Source organism: Talaromyces rugulosus, chromosome I, assembly GCF_013368755.1.
Source record: "Talaromyces rugulosus chromosome I, complete sequence".
Lineage (NCBI taxonomy): Eukaryota > Fungi > Ascomycota > Eurotiomycetes > Eurotiales > Trichocomaceae > Talaromyces > Talaromyces rugulosus.
The window spans coordinates 2,774,646-2,800,984 of NC_049561.1; the positions used below are offsets into that span (position 1 = coordinate 2,774,646).

Consider the following 26,339-nt stretch of genomic DNA (forward strand, 5'->3'; position numbering starts at 1 on the left):
ATTTCTTTAAAGAAAGAGTAGGAGGCATAACGGGCGATTCTCGATACAAGAAAATGCTTATAACCCGGTTTCACAATCCACCAAGACGCTAGCTGACGCGCTAGCTGATGCTCCAGCATGATGATGATTCCGTTGCTGTGCTTGAGCAGAAAATGGCAAGGCGTACGGGGCGGAGTGATTTGCCCTTTTTGTAGGCTGACATGAATTTACATCCAACCAGGAAGCGTTGCTGGGAAATATTGCCATGAAACGTGCGTGTGTATTCATTTTCGTTGCGGCCTGGTCCGGACATAAATACCCGGGCGAATCCCCGCTGGAGTTGGAGACATTAGCAGGAAAGAGAATAAAAAAGTAACGAAGATTTACACAATGGCAAAAGTTCACGGTACATACGATGACGCCTTTGAGTCTGTCAAACAGGCTCTACAAGCCAATCTCGACAATGGCCAAGAGGTCGGCGCGGCTATACATGTCGATATAGGTGGCAAGAGCGTTGTAGATCTTTGGGGAGGCTATGCAGATGCAAAAAAGAGCCAGCCGTGGGAGAAAGACACCATTGTCAATGTATGGTCGACGACAAAGAACGTGACTTCTTTGGCGGCATTGATACTTATCGAGCGCGGCCTTTTGGATGTTGATGCCAAAGTGTCTCAATACTGGCCGGAATTTTCTGCCAATGGGAAAGAAAACATCACCGTTCGCCATATTCTGTCTCACACCTCTGGTGTATCAGGATGGGAGGCGCCTTTTGAGGAAAAAGATTTGTACGATCTGGAAAAGTCGACAGCACACCTAGCTGCGCAGGCTCCCTGGTGGGAACCCGGTTCCCAGTCAGGCTACCATGCAACAAACTACGGCCATCTTGTTGGTGAGCTCGTGCGCCGTATCACAGGGAAACACCTGCGTGACTTTATCGAAGAGGAGATCGTTCGTCCTGTAGGCGCAGATTTCCAGCTCGGTGCGCGCGAGTCGGACTGGCCTCGCATTGCCGAAACATTGCCTCCACCACCATTCGATCCAGCCCTATTTGCCAACGTCGACTCCAATAGTCCGGTCATCAAGACTTTCACTGTACCACCTCCCAATGCTCTCAGGGCGAATACCCCCGAGTATCGTCGTGCCGAAATTGGTGGAATCAACGGACATACCAATGCCCGTGCCCTGGCCCGTATCTTTTCTCCTCTAGCCCTGGGTGGTGAGAAAGACGGCGTACGCTTGATCTCACAGGAAACAATCAACAAGATTCTTGATGTTCAGTCCGAGGGTTTTGATTTGGTGATCTTGTCTCCAGTGCGCTGGGGTCTCGGCTACGGCCTTTCGCACCCGGAAACTACCCCGTGGATCCCGCAGGATCAAGTGTTTTTCTGGCCTGGATGGGGTGGATCAATTCTTCTTGTCGATCTGAAGAATAAAATGACAATCACGTATGTGATGAATAAGATGGGCCCGGGAATTCTTGGCAGTGAACGAACTCAACAGTATGTTGATGCTATTTATGATGTTGTCAAGAAGTCTCAAAGTGCCTGAGTTTTGTCATTTGTCACACAGAAAATTGAATAATGTTAGACTGCAAGATACTAGGACCATGTATTTAAATAAAAAATGAATTTGTACATGCACTGGTTGACACTTCTGATTTGTACATGTATAATGGAAAGTAAATTTCTACTGAACCTTCGCGACATAAAGTTTCCTTCCTTTGACGCCAACATGGCACTTGAAAACACCTCCGTGCCATTTCCCAGACTCCGGATATTTGTCTGCTTCGGGATCTTCTTCACTAGTGATGTAGACATCTTCGCCAGCGAATGCAACAGCCTGTTCATTTCTTGTCAGCCATGAACTTCAACCTTTGAATGATTAAAAACAAAAATAAATAAATACAGACCGTAGGACATCTTGTCGGCACCTCTATTTCCGCCGTTATTTTTCCTGCTGGTGAAACCTTGACAACCTTCCAAGCACCCCAGACGGCTACCCATAGATTCCCTTCTTCGTCCATGGCATGTCCGTCAGGCAGACCGTCCTCGGAGTGCCAAAAGACCCTTTGAGAGGTGATATTTCCCGTTGAGGCATCAAAGTCAAATGCATAGATATTTCCTGTAGGGGAGTCCGTCCAATACATGGTCTTGTCGTCCAAACTCCACGAAAGGCCGTTTGGAACCGTGACGCCTTCAAGCATTCGGTGAAGCGAGCCATCAGTGTCGAGCCGAAAGAGAACGCCTTCTTAGAGTTTAGCCTAGTACTTCACTCTTTTTTTATCGTGGGATTAAAATCATTCAGACATACCAACAGGATCGAATTTTCCGCCCGTAACAGTCGGATCGTTCACTGTACCGACCCAAAAGCGACCCTGGCTATCGACAGCGCCATCATTGGCGCGCAAACTGTTTTCGTATCCCTTTGCTACTTCTTCATCGTTCCAGAAGCGTTTGATATACCTGTACTCACTACTATCGCGCTGAGCAATGCCGATGCCATGCTTTCCGCCAAACAGGAAGCTGCCATCTGTTGACGATGCAAGATTGGCAGTGACTCTGCATGCGATGTTAGTTTTGTGAATCGGGGTTTGACATGGTCGATTAGATTGGACTTGCCCGAATGAGATGTCGAATTCAGTCTTCTTTGCGGAAGAAGCTCCTGCATTCAAGTCCACAGACCATACATGGCGCTTGACAATGTCAACGAAGCGTAACGTATGTGTTGACTCCTCGTAGAAAGGGCCCTCAGAGAGGCCACATCTGATGTCGAGAAATGGCTTTTTCTGTCAGATCAGTCTTGTATCCTTTCCCGGAATTTGAAATACCTCTGTTATCGTGAATTTCTGCATTTTTGTGGTGTATATTTACAGCTGTGATGTCCTAGGACAGTTTGATGAGGGGTTGATTCAATGTTCCACTCTGCTGAGGGGCTGCAGCTTTGACCGCAACAATCTTTAATTACCGCGCCATAAAAGCATTAGTGTCTGTGTTATCGGAAGATTTTATAGCTTAAACTAGACGTTGATTACAGTATTCAAAACGGCGTAATTATATCGTCCTGTAGAGCATTTATTCTATATCCACCCCCCATCCACAACCAAACCCTGGTTGGTAACGCTCTCGCTATCATCAGCTACCAACCACAGCGCCATTCGCGCCACATCGTCCGGCTGCAACATCTTCTTCAATGCCTGTCTGCCGAACACCCACTGCTGATATTCCTCGGTCAGAATCTCCTGCTTCTGCCTCTCGGTCGCAATGGCACCGGGCAGGATACTGTTCACGCGCACCCCGTGAGGCCCGAGTTCATGCGCCAGCGTCCGCGTCAAGCCAACAATCGCCGCTTTACTGGTGGTATACGGCACAAGCCCCGTCGCGGGGACGGCCCAGGTGATGCTGCCCATGTTGACCACGGACCCGACGCCACCACTGGCGATCAGCGCTGGCGTCAGGAACTGTATGAGAAAGAAGTGATGCCGCAGATTGACGTTGATGTTGTTGTCCCAGTCCTCGACGGTGCACCGTTGTCTTTTCGCGCAGTATCTGGTCACAGGCGGGTTTCAGAGAGTTGTTGATGTCGGTGAGGTCGCAGTGGATGAACTCAGGGATGTGGACGATTCGTTCTTCTTGTTGCTTTCTTGTTTTTAGCGACTCGATAAGTGTCTCTGCGGCCGCATCTTGAATGTCGAGAAACACTACTTGGCTGCCCTGGAGAGCAAAATGCTCTACTAACGAGGCCCCGATTCCGGTTGCGCCGCCGCTGATAACAACGACGCGATCACGCAAGCTTGGATAGATGGCATATTTGGACGCCATATCTGGATTACCCGGGTGTCTATGAATATGCAATAAATGTATATATAAAAAGTGAGATTTGTGAGAAGGCGAGAGTGTCAACTTGGAGAATGCGGGGGTTTGGTCTTGGCCGATGCAAGGCTCGGAGATTCTCCGATTGGGTTTTATGCATATTTTCAATGTTGCCTTGTATATACATTATTAATTATGAGTCATAGCTAAGCTCTAAGACTAAAAGATATTAACTCCCCGTGAGTTCTAGGTGTCATATCTCCCTGATTTGAAATCATTTGACAAAAATGGACTCGCGCTTATTGATGAGATGCGTTTCTGTACGCTGACACTTTGTTTTCATTTGATCTAGGCTACACTCACAACACCTAGGGACATTTAGAATCACTTTGTTTCCTTGATCCATAAAGTAAAATCGAATTAATTCAGCTATCATAACTCATGAAGAGAACGAAATATGTAAATACTGCATGCTGGAACGCCCTCAATAAAACCGTGGAGAACGGTAAAAAAACAGAAAATTATGGGAAAAAAAAACACTGTCACGGGCAATCATACTCGTCATAAGTCTCGTAGCCCCATTGAAAGCAACACGTTCACCTCACCCCTCAATCTGCATCGTAATATCCACACTATCCAGCCCCAGTAGCTTCTTAACAGGTCGGCTTTCTGCGCGATTGGATCGGTTTTTTAACAACCCTAGAATCACCACCTTGAAGTTCTTCTCCAAATCCTCCCAGACAAACTCCGGGTTCAGAGCTTTAATGAAAACGCGCATTGCGGTGACAGGAACATTGAGAATTCCACAGACATCTTCAGCAGATAGGCTCTTTTGCATTGTATCAATGAAGCGAGGCTGCAGCGACGATTTGAATTGGGAGAATTCATCGGCTGTGTTTTGTTCAAGAGCTGTCGTTGTGACTGGTATCAATTCTTGCTCATTCGAGGCAGCGGTGGAGATAGGTTGAAGCATTTCTCCGGTCAGAATTTCATGAACAAAAGCCTCATCGAGAGGCTCAATGTTATCGCCGAATTGACCTTCTTTTCCAACTTGCCAAGGAATACGGCGCTTCTCTGCATCATTGAGGACTTGTCTACTTAGCTCGTGTATGGCTGTGGTCTCTTCGCTGACACCGTCTCCGAAATCGGCATCTAGAAGTCCTTTGTACGCCTTCATGTTTTGCACATTCAGCGATCCAGGAGACACGTGCCAGAGAGCAGCGATTTCGGCATGTTTGTCCACCAGTGCTTGGCAAGACTCCTTTACCTTAGCCCAGTCATTGCTTACACACGCGTCTGAAACCCGAGTCTTGAGTTCGCTAAAAACAGCTGAGCGTTTAGTGTAGACGCTTGCGGCAACAAGATCGTCTTTGACACGCCGCTGACCCCCCTTGGCGAGATGCTCTAGGTAACTGATCATCCTTGTGTAGCTTTGCGTCTGCTTCTCCAACGTGTGCGGGAGATGCTGTAACAGACGAGCTGCAACTGCCGCGATGTCGATGTTCTCTGTTGTAAGCATTCGCATGAAACTGGTGATGATCGTGCGAGAATGGTCGAGCTGAATGTTTCGCAGCTTGCAGTATTTGACCATTTCAGCTGCACGGTTTGCTTTAATCTTAGCCATGCTTTCGTTCTTGGTAACCACACGGACGATGACCTTGTCAAGGAGCTTCTCTAGGTTCTGGTGAAACTGCTCGAGAGGCCAGCCAGTGTAAGGGTAAAGAGCAACGACGGTCTCGTACCAAATCCAGTCAACATCGCTTGTTGGAATGTCGTATTGCGGATTCACACCAAATAACTGCCAGACCATGCTCAAAGGACGAACCCCAGAACCTGCCGTTGTCAATAAATTGCCGAAGAGTCCTCGCATCAACCTTGTGACAGTATCTTCAGCCTTCTCTAACACGACAGGCGCAGTTGTCCGCATCGCCGCAAGTTTTGACATGGCTGCCATCAACAACGCACTCATAAGATGACCAGTTTCCGGGCTGCTGGGTTGAATAGAATGCTCTCTAGATGCTACTGCTTGACTGAGAGTACTTCTCATCATGATCCTTAGCGCAGCAATGTGTGCTTCATTGCACTTCTCCATCCATCTCACCGTATAAGGACTTTTGAGATTGACAAACTCATCCCAGCAAACCCAGGCTAGCATTGACCCAATTCCCATTCCTTGATTGAGGTATGGTACTGCTAAAATTGGCTGAGAGGGCCCGGACTGGCTTCGAAGTGGACCGTCGTGGTTGTTTTGCGACTGTTCTATGATGATCCCGGCATCGAATCCTTCGAGATACAACACTCTGGAGTCCAGCTCGCAACATGTACTATAACCCGAATATCAGCACCGTAAGAAGAATGTTGCTTTGGGAGTATTTCAGAAGGGGAGGGGGGTTTGATAATCCGGGTTCACATACCTAGCATCAATAGCCGCGTTCTTCAAGTTACCCAAGAGCTGGTGGTATTGCACGGTCTCAATATTCAACAGCATTACACCCATATCCGCCGCGTATGTTTCAAGGTACCCGGCCAAAGTATCGAAAGTCATAGCCTTGGCAGCCTCAACATTACCCTGAATCTGGGCTTGGCGAACAAGACGCTTTAGGTCGTGCGTTCGCTTCGAGGTCGTTTGAGAAGACATCATGTTGGCCAAATTTGAAATCGCGGGCTCCAGAACCTTTTGCAACTCCTTCGTACTCTTTCTCAATTCTCCAAGCAATAGATTTTTCCTTTTCACCGATTCCCGATCTTCAGCTCTGTATTCCTTTGCTAAGAACGTGATATAGGCGTCCCGCAATGGAGCAGTTATATTGCCGACCTTTTCTGAGAGTGTAGAGACCAAGGCTTTGGAGAGCTCTTGCAGGTCTTTGTGGTTCAAAAGTAGCTGCAGTTGTGGAACCGCTGCAGATATGTCTTCTTGAATGTCTTGCACTTTGTCGACTGGAAGCTCTTCGAAAAGCTTCTGGAGATCGCGAGGTTGGACTAACTGTCCTGAACTTGGGAAAATAATCGTATTTGAATCGTCAAGGTCAACTACTCGCTTTGCCCTTGGATCTATCATGCCGTTCATGCCTCCTGACTCGAGAATGGCTGTCACATCTGAACCAAAGGCTAACCCGGAGGTATTAAGGCGTGCTCGGTTGGCAAGGCCTCTGTAGAAATAGTATTTGTCGGAGATTTGAACTAGAACTAAAGATTGAGGCCCTGCAAGTGCTGTCACCGCATTAATGTTGGCTGAATCGAGCAACGACAGGATATCGTCGGTATTCTTGGGTTCTGTGTCTGGATTGAGCTGGATGATAAAGAGCGCATTGATTCGGTATGAGGTTGCAAGGTTGCGGGCATTATCAGTCATTCGGTCGTCCACAATAAACACGATACTATTGAGATTTTCATAGTACTGCCGGAGAGCACCTTCGCCGAGAAATGGGACATTCGAGGGGATCGTTCCCGTAGCCAGCAGAACTGGACCTTGAAGCTGTGAACCAAATATGCAGGGCAGAACCACAGCGGATGGCTTGGCCTTTCCGTGTATAATATCTTTCCACTTGAAATGCTCTCGCCGTAGACCAAACTTTGGTGACTTTTCATTTGGTAACTGAAACTCGAGACCGGTGCCGAAAGTTATGATTTGCGTGTTTTCAAAAGTAAAAAACGGAGGTAAAGTGACCGATTTTGTCGTGAGCACAGCATTTTCCTTTGCAATAATATTGCGCAGGCTTTCCGAGTCCGACTCTGTGTCTTCGATTGGAAGCGACTTTGGAGCTGTATCTACGTCAGAATAAAATTCCCTTACAAGCCACTCAGGTTGAGAAATGGCATATTTACCTTGTGTGATAGTTGGCTGTGGTACAGATACGGTAAAATCGGCCCGTCTTATTGCCTCCGGGAAAGCAGGGCTCACCAACCTGTCGCCAGAGCACATCATTTCTCGGTCTGTGGTTGCAGTTGACAGTATTGAACAGACTAGCGAGTCCCCATCGCGCTTTATCACCAATGGGCAACAGATAGTCGCGTCTCCAATTGTTGCTGCGTCCAGCGGTACAGGGATGATATAGAGAACCTATTAGGAATAAATTAATACACGTTCTTTTGCCAGAAAGAAAGAAAGAAGCGGCTTCATTTCGAAATTACCTTATCCACATGATTGGCAATGAGCAATGCTGGGTTTGTTCCTAGAAATCTTGTGATTTTTGTAGAACGGTAGCCAGATATGAAAACGCAGATTTCCTTCGTTGTGAGAGATTCACTGTTGATTCTAACATAATCCAGCAAGTCATTTCCACTCGTGATATCGCCGCTATGAACTATGCCCGCAAACGTATTTTGTGCAATCCAGCAACAAGTGTTGCATGATTCATCGGCGAAGCAGAAATCATAGTAAGTTGGGGTTCTTTCTGAGACTGCCAAGATGGTGATTTCACCGGAGACTATTGGGATCTTGAATGTTGAAGCCGGTGCCTGCTGAATCTGGAAATCCTCAAAAACACCTGGTGATGGTTAGAGTGGCGCCCGTTTGTGGAAAATTGTAAGAGTGGGACACATACTCAGATGATTCCGGAAGACAGCCATTCGCCTTAAAAGAGTCTCTCCCATCTCCCCCAAATCGACGCCGTTGAAAAAGAAGTCTTCTGGGTAGGAAGAGACATCGATTTCATCAATGCCGCTCTCTGTTCGACAAAGAAGAATTTGCTCAGGACTGAAGGGATGCGCAGAGCCGACTGGAAGTGTCGCTAGAATCTCCCGAATCTGAGCCTTGGACGTGGCCAGAGGGTCGAAGAAGGTTTTCCTAACTCGCTCCATGGTTGGTTGCTACCAGCCTGGGACAATCGCCAATGGCAAATTGCGAGACGAAATATGATGGTGAAAAAAATTGAAGAGAACACGATCTGATGAGAGTTTGAAGTGCGGTGCAGCTGTGTTTTGTACTCATTGGGGTGAGTCACGACCCAGGGCGGGCTCCAAAATAGGAAAGTCCGAGCAACCGGCAAGGCAGACACGACTATGTTTGGATTGTTTGACCAAAGAAAAAAAACCGATTGCGATTATCTCGCCCATTGAATTAAAGAGAGAGCTTTAAGTTGCGCGCACGACCTCAACTTTTGCTGTTTCATTGGAGGCTGTCATCTGTTGCTGGATAATGCCCTAGTTGGTGTCAACAAGCCAATCAGGAAAGGGCTAGGTAGTAAGATAGTCGATGGAGGAGAGCACGCACCCAGATTTTAAAATTCGTCTAGTAGTAGCGCTGGAAACTTCCATGCAAACGAAAACCGATTGCATCATGAAGTTGACTAAAGGAATCGCCGTTTTGCCAACCCTACGGACGTCTCTATTGTAAGGTGGTGATTGGGGAAAAAAGGAGTCTACTTTAACCGAAGATTCCTCTCGGCTTCGTGTTCTTCAATGGTGAGATGGTAAATAGTAGGGCTAGTGGGGTGCAAAATATTAGAAACGATAATTTTCTAATAAGTAGACATTTTTTTTTATAGAAAAATAGCATGTGAAGATGTAGTTCAACTATGAAAATGGAAAAGTGGGCCATACCTTTCCCCGCGCCAAAGACCTTTGATATAATTTCTTAGCATTTGTATCACTATCCACTGTGCTCTGCGCATCTTGCATAATAGTACTTTAAATTATAGGACCACTTTTTCTATGAAAATATTTTATGTACATTTGTTTTATGGAATCTTAATATAGATGTCATGACATTCAAGTTGTTACTGAGTTTTCATATCGTCGACCTTGATATATGCTGACAGACTTTTATTGCTACTACACCAAAAAGGGAACCCTTACATATGTAGTGGGGACATATTCAATGTTCTGTAGGTGGTAGTCATATCCGGTTGACATAGGTATCTTAACACTCGAGCATTGCTCCCCCACAACAATTGGCACATGCACTACATGCCGTTGACACAAATGTCTAGATATACACCCAAAATTTGAAGCTTCCCCCTGCATGCATGGAATCACCAATCCCCCTGTCTTACTACGTATGTATAGTTGGACACGTCAAATTAATGAGCGCAGGCATTGCTGCGAGGTTCGTAAGTTCCTTGTCAACCCCCCTCTTATATACATGCCTCGCTGATCGGCTTGCAGGCCTCCGCGTAGGTTTCCTCGATACCTGGACAGAAGAGGCCCAGGAACAAATTTCAGAATTCATTTTTCACACACAATACGAACAATAAGTTTCTATAAGGTTATCACCATATTTTAATACATAATATGATGGGGGCAATATAGAATATATGTACCTGTGAGAAGGATACTTTATGTTAAATATGGTTTCAATACGGTCCTAAGACATCAATTGATTGTAAAAACGTGTTGTGATAATCAGATTTACCGAGCACTCATTTCCCTTATTGTTACTCTATTGTTCCTTTTCATCGGACCACGTATGGATGCATGTCTCATCTCAACTCTGTATATGAACTTTTGTACGGTCCCAAAAATACGATGTATTTGGATCTAATACAAAGAGAAAGACATCTAATACAAAAAACCAAAACCGAAAACTAAAAATAAAAAAAACCTAGACCCTTGGGTGAGTGGATGGCTCACGTAAATCCAGTCTTTGTACCAAATTTGAGGAAACGCGGGACTGATTGATATGAGAGAGTTCCTCAGAGGGCATTGTAAATTTTTGTGGGGCTAAGTACCCTCGGATTTGTGAGAACGTCGGTAGTGTTTCTACCTTTGGGCAGAGCAAAGAGGTAATTGCGGCTTATAGCTGCACTCCGGTGACAAAGGTAATGATGGTATTTTTCTAATTCCTCCTCTGGCAAAGTTTCCGCGTCAAGCAGACACACCTCATCGAGGCACTTACGTCCAGCTCGCCAAGAGTGTCGAATCGTAGGCTGTTTGTATGATTCTCGTCGCATTGAATCAAGAATTTCGAGTCGATATCCATTAGTCTGTGGTTGTGAAAAAGAGTCAGCAGCGGATCGAGTTAGATAAGCCGTGTCGTCGCGAGCCTCGGTATCAAAAAGGTGCCCAGCGGTAACAGCCACATGTGCACTTTCACCCCTATGTTTAAGGACACCAATAAAGCCGAGTCTTGCGAAGACCGACTGTGATGGATGCAGAACTTGCAGCCTCGAAGTAGCTGCTGATTAATGAAACTTACTTGCTAAGTGGCCCGATCCGTGATGATCGCGGATACTGCTATGGATAACCTCAGGTTATCTATAGCGCAGTTTGACCGTTGGAATACTTTTCAATGATTTGTGGATATCTGGTTTCCGGTCGTTCCAGAAGATGACCAAATCCCATCATCCATCTATTTCCTTCCCATGTTTATCGTTTCGCTTCTCAAAACCAATGGAATACACACTAAAAGAAAGAAAAGTTAGAGATGTGTCTCCCTCAAAAAAGTAAAGGAAACAGATGAAACGGGAGGGGAGAAAGAAGAAAACTAACAAGTCCTTATCTTCGATGCGGTCAAACACCGCGTCTTGAGTCGCGACTAGAAAGTTGTCGATGGCGTCTTGATTAGAGACAGGATGCCCTTGAAAGTAGTGAGACACAAATTGAAAAACATATTCAACGTTGTAATTTTTCCACTTGCTTCACGGTCCTTGTCCGGGCGTGTAAGTATGTCATGAAGCCCACCATCTGAAATCCTTTTAAAGATTTCATATTGAAGTGCGGCCTCTCGCTTCGACTCTGCCTCGTCCTCAAACTGCTGTTGTATGAAGTCTGACTCTTGGTCCGTGCTATGGGTCTCGCTTTGAAATGTTTTCTTTCGTTCCACTAAGTCGATATTCGGGATGTTGTTCTGCAATTGTAGATCTGTTTAGTCTTAACAGTGTCCGACCAAAAACGGAAAAAATATGGAAGATGACAAGTCCGGGTCAATACAACGCTACATCTTCTGTAGTTTTCTCTGTTTTGACTTTGGTGCCTGAGGCTTGAATCCGGACCTTATTTGCACCAGCCAATCGCACTGTGAGCTCTGAGGGAGTCCATATTGGGGCATGTATAGAATTGCGTCATTTATCAGACTTTTCATTGGCCCGAATTGCCATGTGGACCTGTAAAATATTGCTGACCGCCTGCGACTAGCCAGTTGCAGTGCTGCGGGGTCCAGTGGAGTCAGTCCAAATGTACCAACCACAGGTTTTAGAATCGGGCGGTGATAAGGGAGAATAAAATTCTGCCGGCAGAAATCCCACCTGCCATCTCCGCGACCATCTTTCAATGAAAGGAACGGCTCTCTCTTCATTCAATACCATAGGAATCACTTTCTTTATTACAACAATGATCTGGAATACTGTCACACTTGCTGTCTCTACCGCAGGACGTCGGTCAATCGCCGCCACTCCAGCGGCATCGCGGAAGTTTGCTACAGCATCACCGTCGCCTGTTAGTTCTGCTGGCCGAGACCACAAGGTGGTCATCGTCGGCGGTGGCTCTGCAGGTCTCGTCATCAGCCACCAGCTTCTCCGGTCCGGCAAGTTTGTCCAAGATGATATTGCCGTTGTCGATCCTGCGACATTGCATCACTATCAACCAGGGTGGACCCTGGTCGGCGGCGGCCTCAAAACGAAGGAAGAGCTTCAACGGCCGTTGAACACTCTGCTCGACTCGAAGCTCAAGTTCTACAACGAAGCCGTCAACACGTTTTCCCCAGATAACAACCAAGTCACCCTCGGCAATGGAGAGAAACTTGGTTACCAACATTTAATTGTGGCACCGGGCATCACGATCGACTACGGAAGCATCGATGGCCTACCCGAAGCGCTTGCCGATCCGAATTCCCTCGTTTCGTCCATCTACGGCTATGAAACCTGCGATAAGGTTTTCCGCACAGTCGAAAAACTGAAAGAAGGCACAGCAATCTTCACCCAACCGACGGGGCTTATCAAATGCGCAGGGGCGCCACAAAAGGTCATGTGGCTCGCATTAGATTATTGGAAGAAGGCTGGCCTGTATAGTGCAAACGGCAAGTCACCGATCAACATCGGCTTTGCAACTGGGCTTCCTGGCATGTTTGGCGTGCCCAAATATAGCGCTAAGCTAGAGGAGCTGCGGAAGGAAAGAGGCGTGGAGGGCTATTTCCAACACGACCTCGTTTCCGTCAGTGGAAACACGGCGACGTTTGCTCTTCCAGGTGGCAAGGAGAAGGTCAAGAAGGAGTTTGATCTCTTGCACGTTGTTCCCAAGATGGGACCACATGCCTTTGTCAAAACCAGTGCTCTAGCCAATGAAACCGGCCTTGTTGATGTAGACGCGGCCACCCTTCGTCATAACAAATACGCCAATGTCTGGTCTGCTGGTGACGCCTCCAGCCTCCCCACTGCTAAAACGGCGGCAGCGATCACATCACAAGCACCTATCTTGGTTCGCAACTTACTGCAATCGACCGAAGGCAAAAGTCTCGACGCCACGTATGACGGTTATACCTCTTGCCCCTTGTTGACCGAGTATGGAAAGGTTCTCCTTGCTGAATTCAAATATGGCGGAGAGCCCAAGGAGACGTTCAGCTGGCTAGGTATCGACCAAGCCACTCCTTACCGGGCATTCTACCATCTGAAAAAGGACTTTTTCCCTTGGGTGTACTACAACTCCATGGTAAAGGGTACCTGGGGCGGTCCCAAAGGCTGGATTCAGTAAAAGTATTTAACTTTCTTGTTCATTTTTATCTGTACTGAAGCTGGATCATAATTAGACCTCGTTGAACTCTTCTACCATTTAACTGTCAAATATAATACGTCTTCATAACCTTAACTAAGACGGCATGCACCGAAATGTATTGCCCGCTCTGTCTACAGCTATTGCTCTTCGGGCTCTGTACTTTCCGATGATGTGGCTAGCATGGCTTGGACACATCTCGCACTTGACTTCATTTCTCACAATTCTACGTTGACTGCTATATTTGCGGCCATGAATACCCAGTACTTTGCACACGTGTGTAAAACAAGAAAGGGACCTTGCTCTCGTCAAGTTGCGTTTTGTTTTAATCACCCTGAAGCAATTTGAACAGGGCTACATCCTTGCCCGTTGGATTAGCAGTTTTTGGGTAGACATAATGGAACGATCGATGAACAAGGCAAGAACCCGGGGGAATGACAGTTTTGCTACAAATATTTTGGCTGTCAATACGCAAGTACCATTTTTGACACAGGTAAACCCTGATAATCTTTTGAACCAGTCGCAAATAATGGATTTGGGGTATAGTGATTAATGGTCAGAAACCAGCCCATACACTATCACTGACTGGTCGAATATGTTCTTGTATGCCAACCACGACGCGGACTCTTACTTGCTCATGCCAAATATGCTGGAGTGTCATGGTCTGTAGTTTCTGGCTAATTTGGGTTCAAACATGTACAATAATAATCATAGCTAGAGACTTTCTAACAAAGGAGAGCTTCGTGAAAAACTCAAGCTGAAACAACACACGTCTTATCCTATACTTTCTGTGATCCGTACCTGCGGAAGCTTCCACAATATAGAATTATAGAAGACAAGTAATGTACATGTACCTAGTGAGTATGCCAATATCATCTGAAAATGGAATTGTGAACGACTGACCAGCGACGCATGATGAAATGAGCAATATACACTGTTACCGACCTGAACTTGGCTTATTTCCCAAGTCAAGCATGATGCGCCGTCTATATCTTCTTCTATTTATTACCAATAATCTAGACTACCTAGCACATACGACCATAGGGTGAGGAAAGCAGGGCTTCCCGTCTGCTCAGCCGTACTTAAGCCTCACGCCGGCTGGTTAGTAATTTGGTGGGTGACCACAAGTGAATCCTAGCTGCTGTATGTTTTTTTTTCTCTCCATTAATTATTTCAACAAAAATACGCAATAGAAAAGTTCATGGAGGTTCATGGAACCTTGTTGGGGCTTTTTGTGTTGAGTGTTTCTCATACCAAAACTGTTGATGTTTGACATGTTCTAGAAAGTCCGCTAACGGTCCATTGCCTCGCATATTCCGGGTACATAGTGCTCCGTCTTTGCAGAGCTCATGTTCCAAGTCCTAGGTTATGAATGGCATATGCGATCGTCAACTGGTGATCAAGATCCATCGTAGATGGAACCACAAAGTCTGCCCTAGCAATACACACGCCCCCGCAATATCCAGGGCCTAATACCCAGCTTACTGGGTATATAGAAGTATCCAAGAAGTTATTTGCTCAACTAGTATATCTTGACTTGCCTGTTAGGGTCGCTTTGTGTAAACTCACTATTCTCACTGAGGTAATCGACTTCGCAGATACCTACCTACATTTGAAACATGCCGATTTAATTTAATTTTAATTTTGCCTACTTTTCTGTTTGAAAATAAGTGTTTACAAGCTGTATAATAGTAATTCAGTCCAACCAAATTAACCAGACGATGCGTGTGTAATTACTACACCCGTACTTAAGAATTTACACAAGTCAACAAGTCCCTCAAAATCAATTGCTAACCTGAAGTTTATCTGCCATTATTTCACTGGTATATTAAAGTAATAAGCAGCTGCAAATTGTCTATCGTTCAAATTCATGTGCAACATTGAAGCAAAATTCAACCAATCAACTTAGAACAAATATTTACCCTCATAGACCTGAATGTCGCAATTTTCTAGAGAGATACAGGTCAACGTAGTGCCTTGGAGTTAAGGATATCACGCCAAAGAAAGGACCATATTTTCAATTGCTTAAAATTATTAGTCGAGAGATCGATCGTCTTTATGCTGCTGCGCTATATGTATGGTTGGGCTCAAAGCTTATGTAACGTTTCCGCTTAGAAATAATACTTACACAGCCGCCAACCGACAACATGTCTTCCATTGGGCACTCAGAACCCCCCCCTTTCTCCTAGCAGCGAAGTTATACAGCAAATGGTTGGCGTCGCTGGAAAGTCGCAGGCTTGTAACACCTGCCGGAAGAGGAGAGTAAAGGTACGCGATCAACTGCAAATAATTTTGGCAAAATGATGCCAGTTGAGGGCTCGATAGTGTCGATTTCTAAATTTACCTGTCTACCTCTATTTAAATTCCTAGAGTAGGACCTTGCTAATTGAGGACCTGGCTAGTGTGACCTCGGGCGGCCATTTTGCCAAAAGTGCATCGCATCAAATCGAGCATGTACTGGCTATGGCCGGGATCTCATTTTTGTCAATAGGACCCCCTCAAGCCTGTCGTCTACCGCGAACTCGGTGCTGTTAGAGCTCAAGACTCAGAGGCAACTGAAAGACGCTTTGGTGAACCCAAAAATCGAGGCTGACCTGCGCCGTTTGTATTCTGAAGCTTCGCACAATTTTGCCGGGTTTCGAAAGTACGCTGTCGGGATATTGCGAACCACATATTTCCCAAAGCCATACAGAGCTCTAGATGTAGACATCAGTGAAGGAAGCTTTTCATGGGTGTACAGCTTGCTAGACCTAGTCGAGCCGAGTCAATCGTTGGACACTTCTCTCTTCGCATTTTGTCTGGTGCAGTTGCATGTTACTGGCACAGGCGATGTATCACTTTACCAATGCCTTGAGCAACACAGCACCGCTTTAAAACATCTATACTCAGATCTGGATGATCCACTGGTATGCTCTCGCGAAGAAACGTTGGCTGCCATCATAGTACTATCGACGTGTGAGGTACGTACAAAAAACCTCCAGGAGCACTAAGCTCGACTGCTACATAGGGCACATGTGCGTAGTCGCTGGGTTATCGAATTTACTGACGAAAATTTCTAGCTTTTTGTACGACTAGGGGGAAATGGCTTCAGTGTCCATGCACGCGGCATCGCAGAAATCCTACGATTACGTGGTCCAAGAATGGCGAGTACTGCGACATGGAGACGCTTGTTTTCACGCCTGACGATTGTTTGCGTAAGTATAATCAAAGCATTTTGTATTTTTTTTCTGACGAGTCACCAGACACTTGAAGCTTTGACGAAGCGCCAAGCTCAATGCATCGAGAACGACGTCTGGCGACAAATCGTTCCAGCGTCCAGCGATGCTCTTGACAACCTGTACCAGATGGCTTCAGACGTGCCCGCAAATCTAGAAAGGGCAACATCCCTCTCGTCAATCGTCGACAGGAATGCCTTTTTAAAAGAGTCCACAGCAGTCGTACAGTCAATGTTCACTATGCTAAAATCTTTCCAGGTGTGGCACGATGACTTTTGGAAAGCCTCGCCAACGCCTCGGGCTTGGCCGGTCCCAAGTCGTGCAGTGAATCCCGCTGATGTCGAACCTTCAAACAAAATCTTCCCGTTTTGCTTCGAGTTTGAATCCCTAAATGTCTCCGTCGTGGTTGCAATGTGCTGGGCGATGACTGTGCACCTTCAAAGCAATATCATACAAATATGTGAGCTTGTTCAAGTAAAGTTGGGTCATCCCATCGAGCTTGAAGATCTTTTAGTTGGAACTGGCATCACTCTGGTAGATGAGGCGAATCAGTATTCGGACCAGAAAACCTCACCCTCCAGTACATACAAGGGAAGTTTATTGTATCAAATAAAAGGTGAAGGAACAAAACTGGCCCGCTATCTATGCCAGTCCATGGAATATCATCATCGGGTAGACATGGGAACGTACGGTGGACACGCCGTTACTTATTCATCTTGGAGCGCTCGGCAGTATTTTCGGTTGCATCCGGGGCACGAACGAGAATTGTCATGGGTGCAAAACATGCACAAGATGGAAGGTCCTGGTACACGGTGGGGAGTAACGATGATGGTATTCGAAGATATCCCTGAGTCTTTAGGTGGTCTGCCTCGATAAATCAGAATCCTACTAGTTTGCTTCTAGAATACGCATGGCCAATGCTGAGTCAGGCTCTTGATTTGTAAAGTACTGTAGTGGTGTCCTTTAACGCCGATTATATACCTCATCCGCATCGAAAGATGATACCACATGCGGATTAGGGCTGATGATAAGGCTGGAAAATTGACTACATACAGCCTCGGCCCTTATTGATAAGATTAATGCCAAAGTGGGTCTAATCATGAAAAATGATACTACATCGGGAATAGTACACTCCAGGTTGCCCTGAACAATACCCAGAGGGAAAACTCGAAAAATCACACCGTCTTAGGAAGACACCTTTCGCTTACTGACTAATTGAAAAATGACTCTTCTGTGATTATAAATAGAGCACTGCTCCTCTTTGTTTGGTTTTCCCATCAATAATCTTGTCTCGACATCAATCAAGATTAAGATTAATCAATCGTTCATCTTCCGTCAACTATGGATACCGATTCTCAAAACCCCGCTTTCCACCAAGACTTAGAAAACAACACGTCGGAAAAAGCGCGGAGAAATGACCCAGAGAGCCAAATCCCTTACGGATCGCCGTCGGACCAAGTCCAAGAAATAAAGCCGGATCCAGATGCATTCCCCGATGGCGGCTTCCAGGCATGGTTATGCATTGCCGGTGGATTTTGCTCCATTTTCTCCAGTTTCGGCTGGATTAACTGTATGATCGCAAAAGTCCTGTCCAGAAAATGACCGAGAATTTTGTTGACTAGGAGAACAGGCATTGGTATTTTTCAGGACTACTACCAAGCCAACCAGCTCTCGTCTTATTCGCCAAGTACTGTCTCGTGGATATCGGCAACAGAGTCGTTCATGCTGTTTTTCTTCGTGTGTTTATTTTGATATCTTCCAATTAATACAGTGCTGACATTTTACTAGGGTATAGTCTCTGGGAAAGCGACAGATAGCTATGGTCCGCGTTGGCCACTGCTTTTAGGGACATTCCTCCATATTTTCGGGCTGATGATGGTATCACTCTCGAAAGAATACTATCAAATATTTCTTTCCCAATGCATATGTAGCGGGATCGGAGCAAGCTTTTTATTTTACCCCAGTAAGAGAAGCTCATACCCCGGTAACCGAGGAACCTGTTATTGATCATACTTAGCGATTGCTGCGGCGGGGACTTGGTTCAAAAAACATAGAGCGCTCGCATTTGGTATCATGGTCTCCGGATCCAGCCTGGGTGGTGTTATACTTCCGATTATGGTCCAGCATTTGATTGTCGACGTCGGATTTCCATGGGCAATACGAATCACTGCATTCCTTCTTCTCGGTCTTTTGATCTTTGCCAACGTGGCCGTCACGTCTCGCCTGCCTCCTGTTCAAAAGCCGTTCTCTCTACAGGAATATTTCCTCCCATTCACCGAGGTTCCATTCCTACTACTAGCTATTGGTTCACTGCTCCTCTACTTCGGCGCATTCCTACCTTTCAATTTCATCATTGTCCAGGCCAAAGAAGCAGGCTTGTCTACAGACATTGCAAACTACCTCGTTCCAATGGTTAATGCAGCAAGCGTTTTTGGCAGAATTCTCCCTGCCCACCTTGGAGATGTATACGGCGTTTTCAACATCTGCATTGTGTTTACATTATTCTCGGGTATCATAAGCCTTGCTCTGTGGCTTCCAGCGGCTAGTACTGCTCCCATTATTGTCTTTGCGGTGCTATATGGGTTCGCGTCAGGTTTGACGCTTGCAATAATCCCTGCCTTGGTGGCCTCCATATCCGATGTTCAAAAGCTAGGTTTCCGCGTCGGCGCACTGTATGCCTTTTCTGCATTCGGCACTCTGTTCGGCAGCCCGATTGCTGGAGCAATTGTGACTTCACAGAATGGCGGCTATTCCGGTCTCAAAATATTTTGTGGCATTATGTTACTGGCGGTAAGTGCACGAAGCTTGATATCTATATGCCACAGACTAACGATAACAGGGAGGCGTATTTATGGTTCTATCGAGAGTGAAATTGGTGGGGCCTAGCTTGCTAGTGAAGAAATGAGCTATTATTTCACACCTATACACTACATACATAGAAGCCTGGGTAGTTCCATAAAAGTGGAAGGTTTTGGGTGAGTGTCAAAGGAGAGATAGTGACTGGAGCAGTGAAAGTTGGTATAATAGAAACATCCCCACACAGATCGTATAATAATAATTGAAAATTATAATCTTTTCTTTAAGGTAAAGTCATAATCACGAGTACCGCGAGAAATTGGGTCATTTAATATTCAATAGCCTTGTAGAATAGGTCATCTTATATCAGCGCCTGATAAGACTTTTTGTATGAACCAAGGATGAAAGAACATGACAAACGCACTCAGAAGTTCCAACTCCGAACGTTTTTGATTAAACTATTCTACTATTTCGAGGGGGCGATTAACGACTTTCCAGTGTCATTATTCACTATCTATGCAGATAAGATACAGTGAATTCCCGCTAAATGGAATATCTACTTCCATTTATACGTCGCAGCCGGGTGATCGTTGCGGACCTGCGGCCCTTTGCCATCCATAAAGTAATTCTCGCGTGCGGAACCACCAGGAACATCATAGTCTTCCCAAATAACGCCCCGTCTTCTCAATTCAGGAAACAAGTACTTAATCATGTCCTCAAAGGTACCCGGAGTGATAGTATATGAGAAATTAAACCCATCCACATCTGCAATGTTAACCCACTTCTCAAGTATGTCTGCCACTGTTTGCGGAGATCCTATGGCTCGCGGATGAACTCCTCCCAGAGCAAGCTCCTGCAAAATCCTGCGTTTTGTCCATTTTAGTCCGTTAGAGTTTGGTATTGTTTTGGACCAGCTTTGTATCAGAGACTGGATACCGGCGACTGCAGTAAAGGCGAAATCCTCGTCATCCTCAAACTTGGAGAGATCGGCGCCGGTCCATCCACCAAACAGCGTGGCCATTCCTTCCAAATCCGCGTACGAGAGGTACTCTTCGTATTTTGCTTGGGCTTTGGCGTCGGTCTCGTCGACAATAACTAAAAATCCTGCGATGAATTTGATACCATCTGGAGCTCGACCAACGTCGACAAGCTGTTTCCTAGAATGTATGTTAATATATTGTCTCTCTTGTTGTAATAGTTGAGGAATCTACCTCATGTCTTTCACGATTGCCCCTGTTTTCTCGGGTTCCAGGCCAGGGAGAAACATGACTTCAGAGTGCTTCGCAGCGAAGTCCTTTCCGGCTCTAGGCAAAGTTAATACTTGCTTGATACACTTAGGAGATAGTCACTTACGATGATGCTCCGGCTTGGAATAGAAGAGGAGTGCGTTGCTTGGAAGCGGGGAGCTGGTTTGCTGCAGTGCTCTTGAAGTATTTTCTGCCAAGATATTAGTATTAATTTATAGAGCCTGGGCTACAAGAAGCATGTTTTAAAAAGGTAATGGAAATCAATGACAAGAAGAAAAAAAGAGAAAGAAAAACATACCCTTCATGCTCAATTCGACGAACCTTTTCTGCATCACTATAAACCTTTGATTCGGGGTTCCTTTGCACCGCATCATCTTGCCATGTACCCTCCCAAAGCTTGTATGTAAGTTCCAGATATTCGTCTGCTCGAGCATACCGCTCGTCATGTGGAATCTGTTCATCGAGCCCGTATGCTTTTGCTGCACTGTCCAAGAATGAAGTCACAATATTCCATCCAATTCGACCTCGCGTTATATGGTCCAGTGTAGAAAGCTTGCGCGCTAAAGCGTAGGGTGAAGTCTCATACGTAGTGGACGCGGTCACGCCAAATCCGAGCGATTTAGTTGCCGAGGCCATTGCGGATATCAGCATACTAAAAGTCGAAGCAGAAATAAGCCCACTGCTCTCTGAATATCGGTATCTTTTCTTCGAGGACTCACAATGGATCGCCCACCGGAAACTGGGCACCAGAGAGGAGCGCCGGGTTGGGGTTTGCAGGGCCTTTGTACACGTCGTAAACGCCTAGATGATCTGCCAGAAACAAGCCATGGAATTTTCCTTCTTCCAATACCTTTGCAAGATTAATCCAGTATTCCAGGTTTGTGAAATCGCCTCCCTTGTCCTGGGGATGTTTCCATAGTCCTGTGAACCCGGAGAAGGTTAATTGTAGCTTAAGATGAGAATCCGAAGTGATAATTTACCAGGCGACAAGTGGCCAGGCGTAAACATAGCGAACGCATTGAGAATCCATGGTTTCTTCCTTGACCCTGCCATGTTGACGACTTTCTAAAACCGAGAGCGTATATAGCGAAAGTAGCAGAAACTGCAATTGCAAAACAGAAACCGGACCTAAAAAAACAATATTAGACACACACGTCCAATTCTACCAAATTGATAGACGAGGTACTCGTGGTGGGGCAAATACTCCGACAGGCATTATCTTCACCTGCGTGATCGGGATTGCGCCATCAAAGCTCCATCTTGGACAATCAACATGCATTGCTCGGAGAAGGCTCCGAGTCCCCTATCAAAAGCGGGGTTGGTCCGATGCATAATTTCATTCACTATATTTTTCTCCATTGGGGGGTTATATATCAACTTACTATGTACAGGGGGGCTTATTCAAGGTAATCAACCTTTGCGACTACAGAACATTTTGTTCCTCAATAGCCGGTGAAAAACAAATTCTACAAATTATTATAGAATATCAGTGCTCTCTATTTAGCCTACAGTTCTAGACTGATTCTAAGGAACGATATCCACTACTTTGCGTATCTTGTATATGAAACTAGTCCCTCCAGATGTCCCTACCCTTATAACACCTGGTGCGAAATCTTGGACGAATTGTCCGAAGATTGGCCCTCAGTAATATTCTTTTCTGTCCCTATGTGAACAGAAGTGCTTCCTTCACCAACAGTGTTTGTCGACTCCTTCTCCGTAGAAAACCGGAATAAAATGCGAAATGCTCGGCCTAATACCTCACGTCCATCATAAACCGGATACACAACTGCAACAAGCATGCATATAAATAACCATATCTCCGAAACAGTCGTCCAGCCCATGAAAAACTAGCAAAGCGGAGTCGCTGTCAGCACTATACACTACACAAAATCAATCAGGCAAGAGAACCATACCGGTTTGGTGAAGATCCAGTCGCGGTATAGTGGCAAGGGCCACACAACCCAAGTAACAAGCCCAACTATAGCGCTGAAAATACTGGCAATAACAGCAGCGCGATTCATTCGCTTCAGCTCTTGCGGAGGATATGGATGAACAATTGAGTCAAGGTTTTTATTCTCAGCGATAGGAGTGTTCGGTGTCGTCTCATCGTCGCTGCTGTCTTTGACTTCGCTCAACAGCAAGAAAGTTCTCCAGTCAAAATCGTCAGGCTGATAAGAAATATTAGTAGGTGCTGAATGATATGGTAGGGTGTAGATGAACTTACTTTGATATATGTGATGACTATGGAATAGATCGCAGAGGAAAATGTTGAAGTCAAAGCACCCCAAAGACAAGGCAATTGTGCCTCGGTTGATAGAACAGACAATTCCCCAGCATACGCATACGCAGTTCCGAGCCAGACTGAAATACCACTTGCCTATAATTCAATCAGACGCCGTGCATTTTCAGTCAATTTCCAAAGATGTAACCTACCAAACCAAGCACAGGAGCAATCGTCGCAGCAGCAGCAGTCTGCTTTTTCCACAGAATAGTAAAAGCCAGCGGGAACATTCCGGGGCATATGACGGTCGCCAGAAAATAGCCCATCCAGTTCAAGTCAATGCCTCCGTAGTGAAGGGCCGTGGCAAAGGCGGACACAAAGATCCCAAAGAGAATGACAGTCCAATGAGACACCCTGATGACTTGTCGATCGTTGGCTTTTGGATTTATATACGTACGATAAATGTCGAATGAAAAAATACTTGACACAGCAATAAGCTCTGCAGATGTTGTGCTGGTTACGCACATAAAGACAACAAGTAGCAATGCAAAAGCGCCGCCTTTTCCTGCAACGGCCATGACTGTGTAGGGCAGAACATATCCGGCATTAATCTCGTCAGTGGTCATCATCTAAAACATTTTAGCATAAAATTCTGTGAAGATAGAACGGGACAAGTTATCATACTCTCGGGTACGTAGGAAATAAAGGCGTTTTTTCAAGCCCAATTGCAGCCAGACCAGTAGTTGTGCCAACCTAGAAATTTTGTGTAAGCTGTTGAAATTCGTGTCAGGTGAGGTCACATACAGCCCAAGGAACAGCAAAATACGATATCCCTCCAAGCATATATCCCGGCTAGAGACATGTTAGAAACTAAACAGGGTTTAAACATCGCTGTGATTAATCCGTACCATTGTCGCAGCTGTATCAGCAGCAAAACCTAGTGAGATTTAGTTATGACAGCTCCACATACCGCATGGAATGCTGAAATACCTTTCTGCCAGAAACTCGTGTCCATGATTACCAAGGCGAAATCTCCAAATGAATGGACTAGGCCAAATATAATAGAGCTCTTGGACTTGAACGAAAGAATAGATCCCTGGTAGTTCCCGGCAATGTCACGCGTCTTGTCTGCGTCGACGAGGATATCGTAAAAAGAGCTCAGACTTGTAATGGATGGGTTGTTGATCACTTTTATTGTGAGGAAACATAATATTACCATCACGATCAAAGTGTGTCTGAATAAACATGTTAGTGCATCTAAAATTCCAGCGTGAAAGGCCCTGGGCTTACACATAGTCCGTTAGGAAGGTTGCCTTTAACCCGCCAGCAACTGTATACACAATGACACCAAGTGGCAGCAAAAAAGTCGATGCCACGATATGCATGCCAGTGAGTGCGGTGATCACTCCTGCTGCACCAAGGATCATCGAAGTGACCGAGAGTAGATTGGTGACAAGGCAGAGGAAAATGTAGATTATATGTGCTGTCGTCCCGTACCTCAACCTTACTATCTCTAATACGGTATGTCCATTTCTAGCCCAAGGTTACTATTAGCTAGTGCCGAAGGAATTTGAGCAAATATACATACGGAACTTTGACTTTTGCATGAATGGCCAAAACTGTCATCAGTGCAATCTGGATGGAACATCCCGCTGCGTACCAAAAAGGCGCTGCGATTCCATACAAGTAGCCTTGAGCCGTTGTCCAGATAATAGCCGTACTAAGGGTCAGTCTAGTTAGTTCATAAAACCATTAAACATGGAGTAGAGTACGTACGCCCACATCCAGGAAGATATCACCGCCGATGCTGTTAGGCCAGTCCCCACGCTGCGATTGGCAACCATAAACCTGGCAAGACATATCAATATCAGTTAATTCAATAGAAATTCTTGGCGCTCACATTTCAGTATGGTCCGACTTTTCGTTCATGGACCGTTCGAGAAAGCGATTCACGGCCACCATGCCAATGCCAAAGGCCAGGCCGAGGCCGACAACAACGCCATACCCTGCCCCTTGGGGGAGCGGTGTCAGGTCTTGGGTTGACATTTTGTATGAGTGAGTTTTTCAAATTTTACAGAAAATAAAAACATACTATCAAATACTTATAAGCCAATCTTGGCCCACTAAACGTTGAACTAGAACGATATTTCTATAGTATTTTTTTTTTCATGACACGCACCTATCAAGATATTCTCATTCTAAGAACGTTGCTCGGTGGGTCAAGGCTCAAAAGGTATGGGCAAATCTTCACCTTTTCGGAGAGGTTGTTTCGATGACACCATACTACTCCACAGTACACTCATGGAGACGCAAGCCCTAAACAAGCCGTTTTGGATGTCTAGCCCAGCAGCCCGCAGAGTTTACCGTGCTGCGATTTGGTCCCGACGATATGGATCCGAATAAGCATTTTCTGCATGAATCAGAAATTCGGAAAAAGTCCGTGGTGATGCGTCTTGGACGCGATTCCTGCCTAAATTTTTCTCGGGAGCGATAGTTATTCGACGAATAAACCGCACTTTATCTTATTGTTTTAATTCTATAAATAGGCAAGAATTGAAAAAGCTGAAGAGTCAGACATCTCACTGGAGAACTAGTCTTGGTTCAACTTGTTAGAATAATCAAACATTGCAGGCTTTATCAACAGTGCATGGCCGAAATTCCACGATGAGTCAAATCAGGTACCTAGCTAAAGTAACCCAAATGATACTTAAAATTTTTCATTAAACAATAATGCACAACTTCAAATTATTAACTCGGCTAGAAAAATCGCTGCTCTCTCCGATAATTACCGAATCCGGTAAGTCTGAGCATTTGCGATCGGGTCACGTCATTGTAGGCATAATTGCGTTGTCTTAATTCGACAAGTGTATAGAAATTTACGGCATCTAGGCAATGATGTGCATTCTACACGATTCAGGCTTTTTTAATCTATTTTAATGTGTCGGTTATGTGAGTCCTAATCTCCGAATATATGCGTGATAAATTGCTGGCTAGATGTCTTGGCAATTTCAAAGCAGACTGGTAACTGTCAGTGGTCATTTGACTGATGAATCACGGAGCACTTCCTATTCGTCAGGAGTCGATCTCTTCACGATTTTGAGCGTCCGATCCTGGTTGGCGCTTAGCCTTGCATGGCTGGTTTGTTGCGTTTGCTGCGTAGTTAAATGTTCAATGTTCGCTCAGCCCAGCTAGTATGGAGACCAGTTACTCATTATTTGTTTATTCAACTAATGTATCAGTCACCAGACATTAAACTATTTATCGCTGAACTCCTGATAGCAGAATTTTTGAACATGGACCCCTGAAAATTCATCCATACCCTCGCGCAGATCGGCATTGTTGCACAACAGATACCTGCATTCTATCGTATACCCAACCACTAATTGAACAGCAAACGCTTCAGAATTGAGCAAACTACATACTGCTGCAG

General features: G+C 45.5%; 5 protein-coding genes across 5 annotated transcripts; 3 read left to right on the forward strand and 2 right to left on the reverse strand.

Annotated features, from left to right (window-relative positions):
• Positions 1-369: 369 nt before the first annotated feature.
• TRUGW13939_00945 (uncharacterized protein) lies at positions 370-1,527 on the forward strand (the record flags this gene model as incomplete). The annotated part of the gene is made up of 1 exon (XM_035484151.1): positions 370-1,527. One exon carries the CDS (start codon positions 370-372, stop codon positions 1,525-1,527), a length of 1,158 nt encoding a protein of 385 aa, XP_035340044.1.
• A 138-nt stretch (positions 1,528-1,665) lies between these two features.
• On the reverse strand, positions 1,666-8,588 carry TRUGW13939_00946 (uncharacterized protein; the record flags this gene model as incomplete). Its single annotated transcript, XM_035484152.1, has 10 exons — positions 1,666-1,818; positions 1,889-2,223; positions 2,290-2,537; positions 3,066-3,436; positions 3,504-3,816; positions 4,394-6,112; positions 6,203-7,550; positions 7,614-7,848; positions 7,920-8,275; positions 8,333-8,588. 10 exons carry the CDS (start codon positions 8,586-8,588, stop codon positions 1,666-1,668), a joined length of 5,334 nt encoding a protein of 1,777 aa, XP_035340045.1.
• Positions 8,589-12,056: 3,468 nt separating this feature from the next.
• TRUGW13939_00947 (uncharacterized protein) lies at positions 12,057-13,412 on the forward strand (the record flags this gene model as incomplete). The annotated part of the gene is made up of 1 exon (XM_035484153.1): positions 12,057-13,412. The coding sequence occupies one exon, from the start codon at positions 12,057-12,059 to the stop codon at positions 13,410-13,412; it is 1,356 nt and encodes a 451-aa protein (XP_035340046.1).
• A 2,226-nt stretch (positions 13,413-15,638) lies between these two features.
• TRUGW13939_00948 (uncharacterized protein) lies at positions 15,639-19,515 on the forward strand (the record flags this gene model as incomplete). The annotated part of the gene is made up of 7 exons (XM_035484154.1): positions 15,639-15,698; positions 15,833-16,390; positions 16,490-16,624; positions 16,673-17,476; positions 18,434-18,467; positions 18,663-19,435; positions 19,489-19,515. 7 exons carry the CDS (start codon positions 15,639-15,641, stop codon positions 19,513-19,515), a joined length of 2,391 nt encoding a protein of 796 aa, XP_035340047.1.
• A 482-nt stretch (positions 19,516-19,997) lies between these two features.
• Positions 19,998-24,955, reverse strand: TRUGW13939_00949 (uncharacterized protein; the record flags this gene model as incomplete). The annotated part of the gene is made up of 17 exons (XM_035484155.1): positions 19,998-20,598; positions 20,653-20,745; positions 20,795-20,878; positions 20,987-21,340; positions 21,408-21,637; positions 22,290-22,535; positions 22,602-22,856; positions 22,913-23,065; positions 23,122-23,538; positions 23,594-23,662; positions 23,714-23,761; positions 23,818-23,846; positions 23,900-24,144; positions 24,200-24,442; positions 24,498-24,629; positions 24,686-24,757; positions 24,810-24,955. The coding sequence occupies 17 exons, from the start codon at positions 24,953-24,955 to the stop codon at positions 19,998-20,000; spliced, it is 3,417 nt and encodes a 1,138-aa protein (XP_035340048.1).
• Between the last annotated feature and the right edge of the window lie 1,384 nt (positions 24,956-26,339).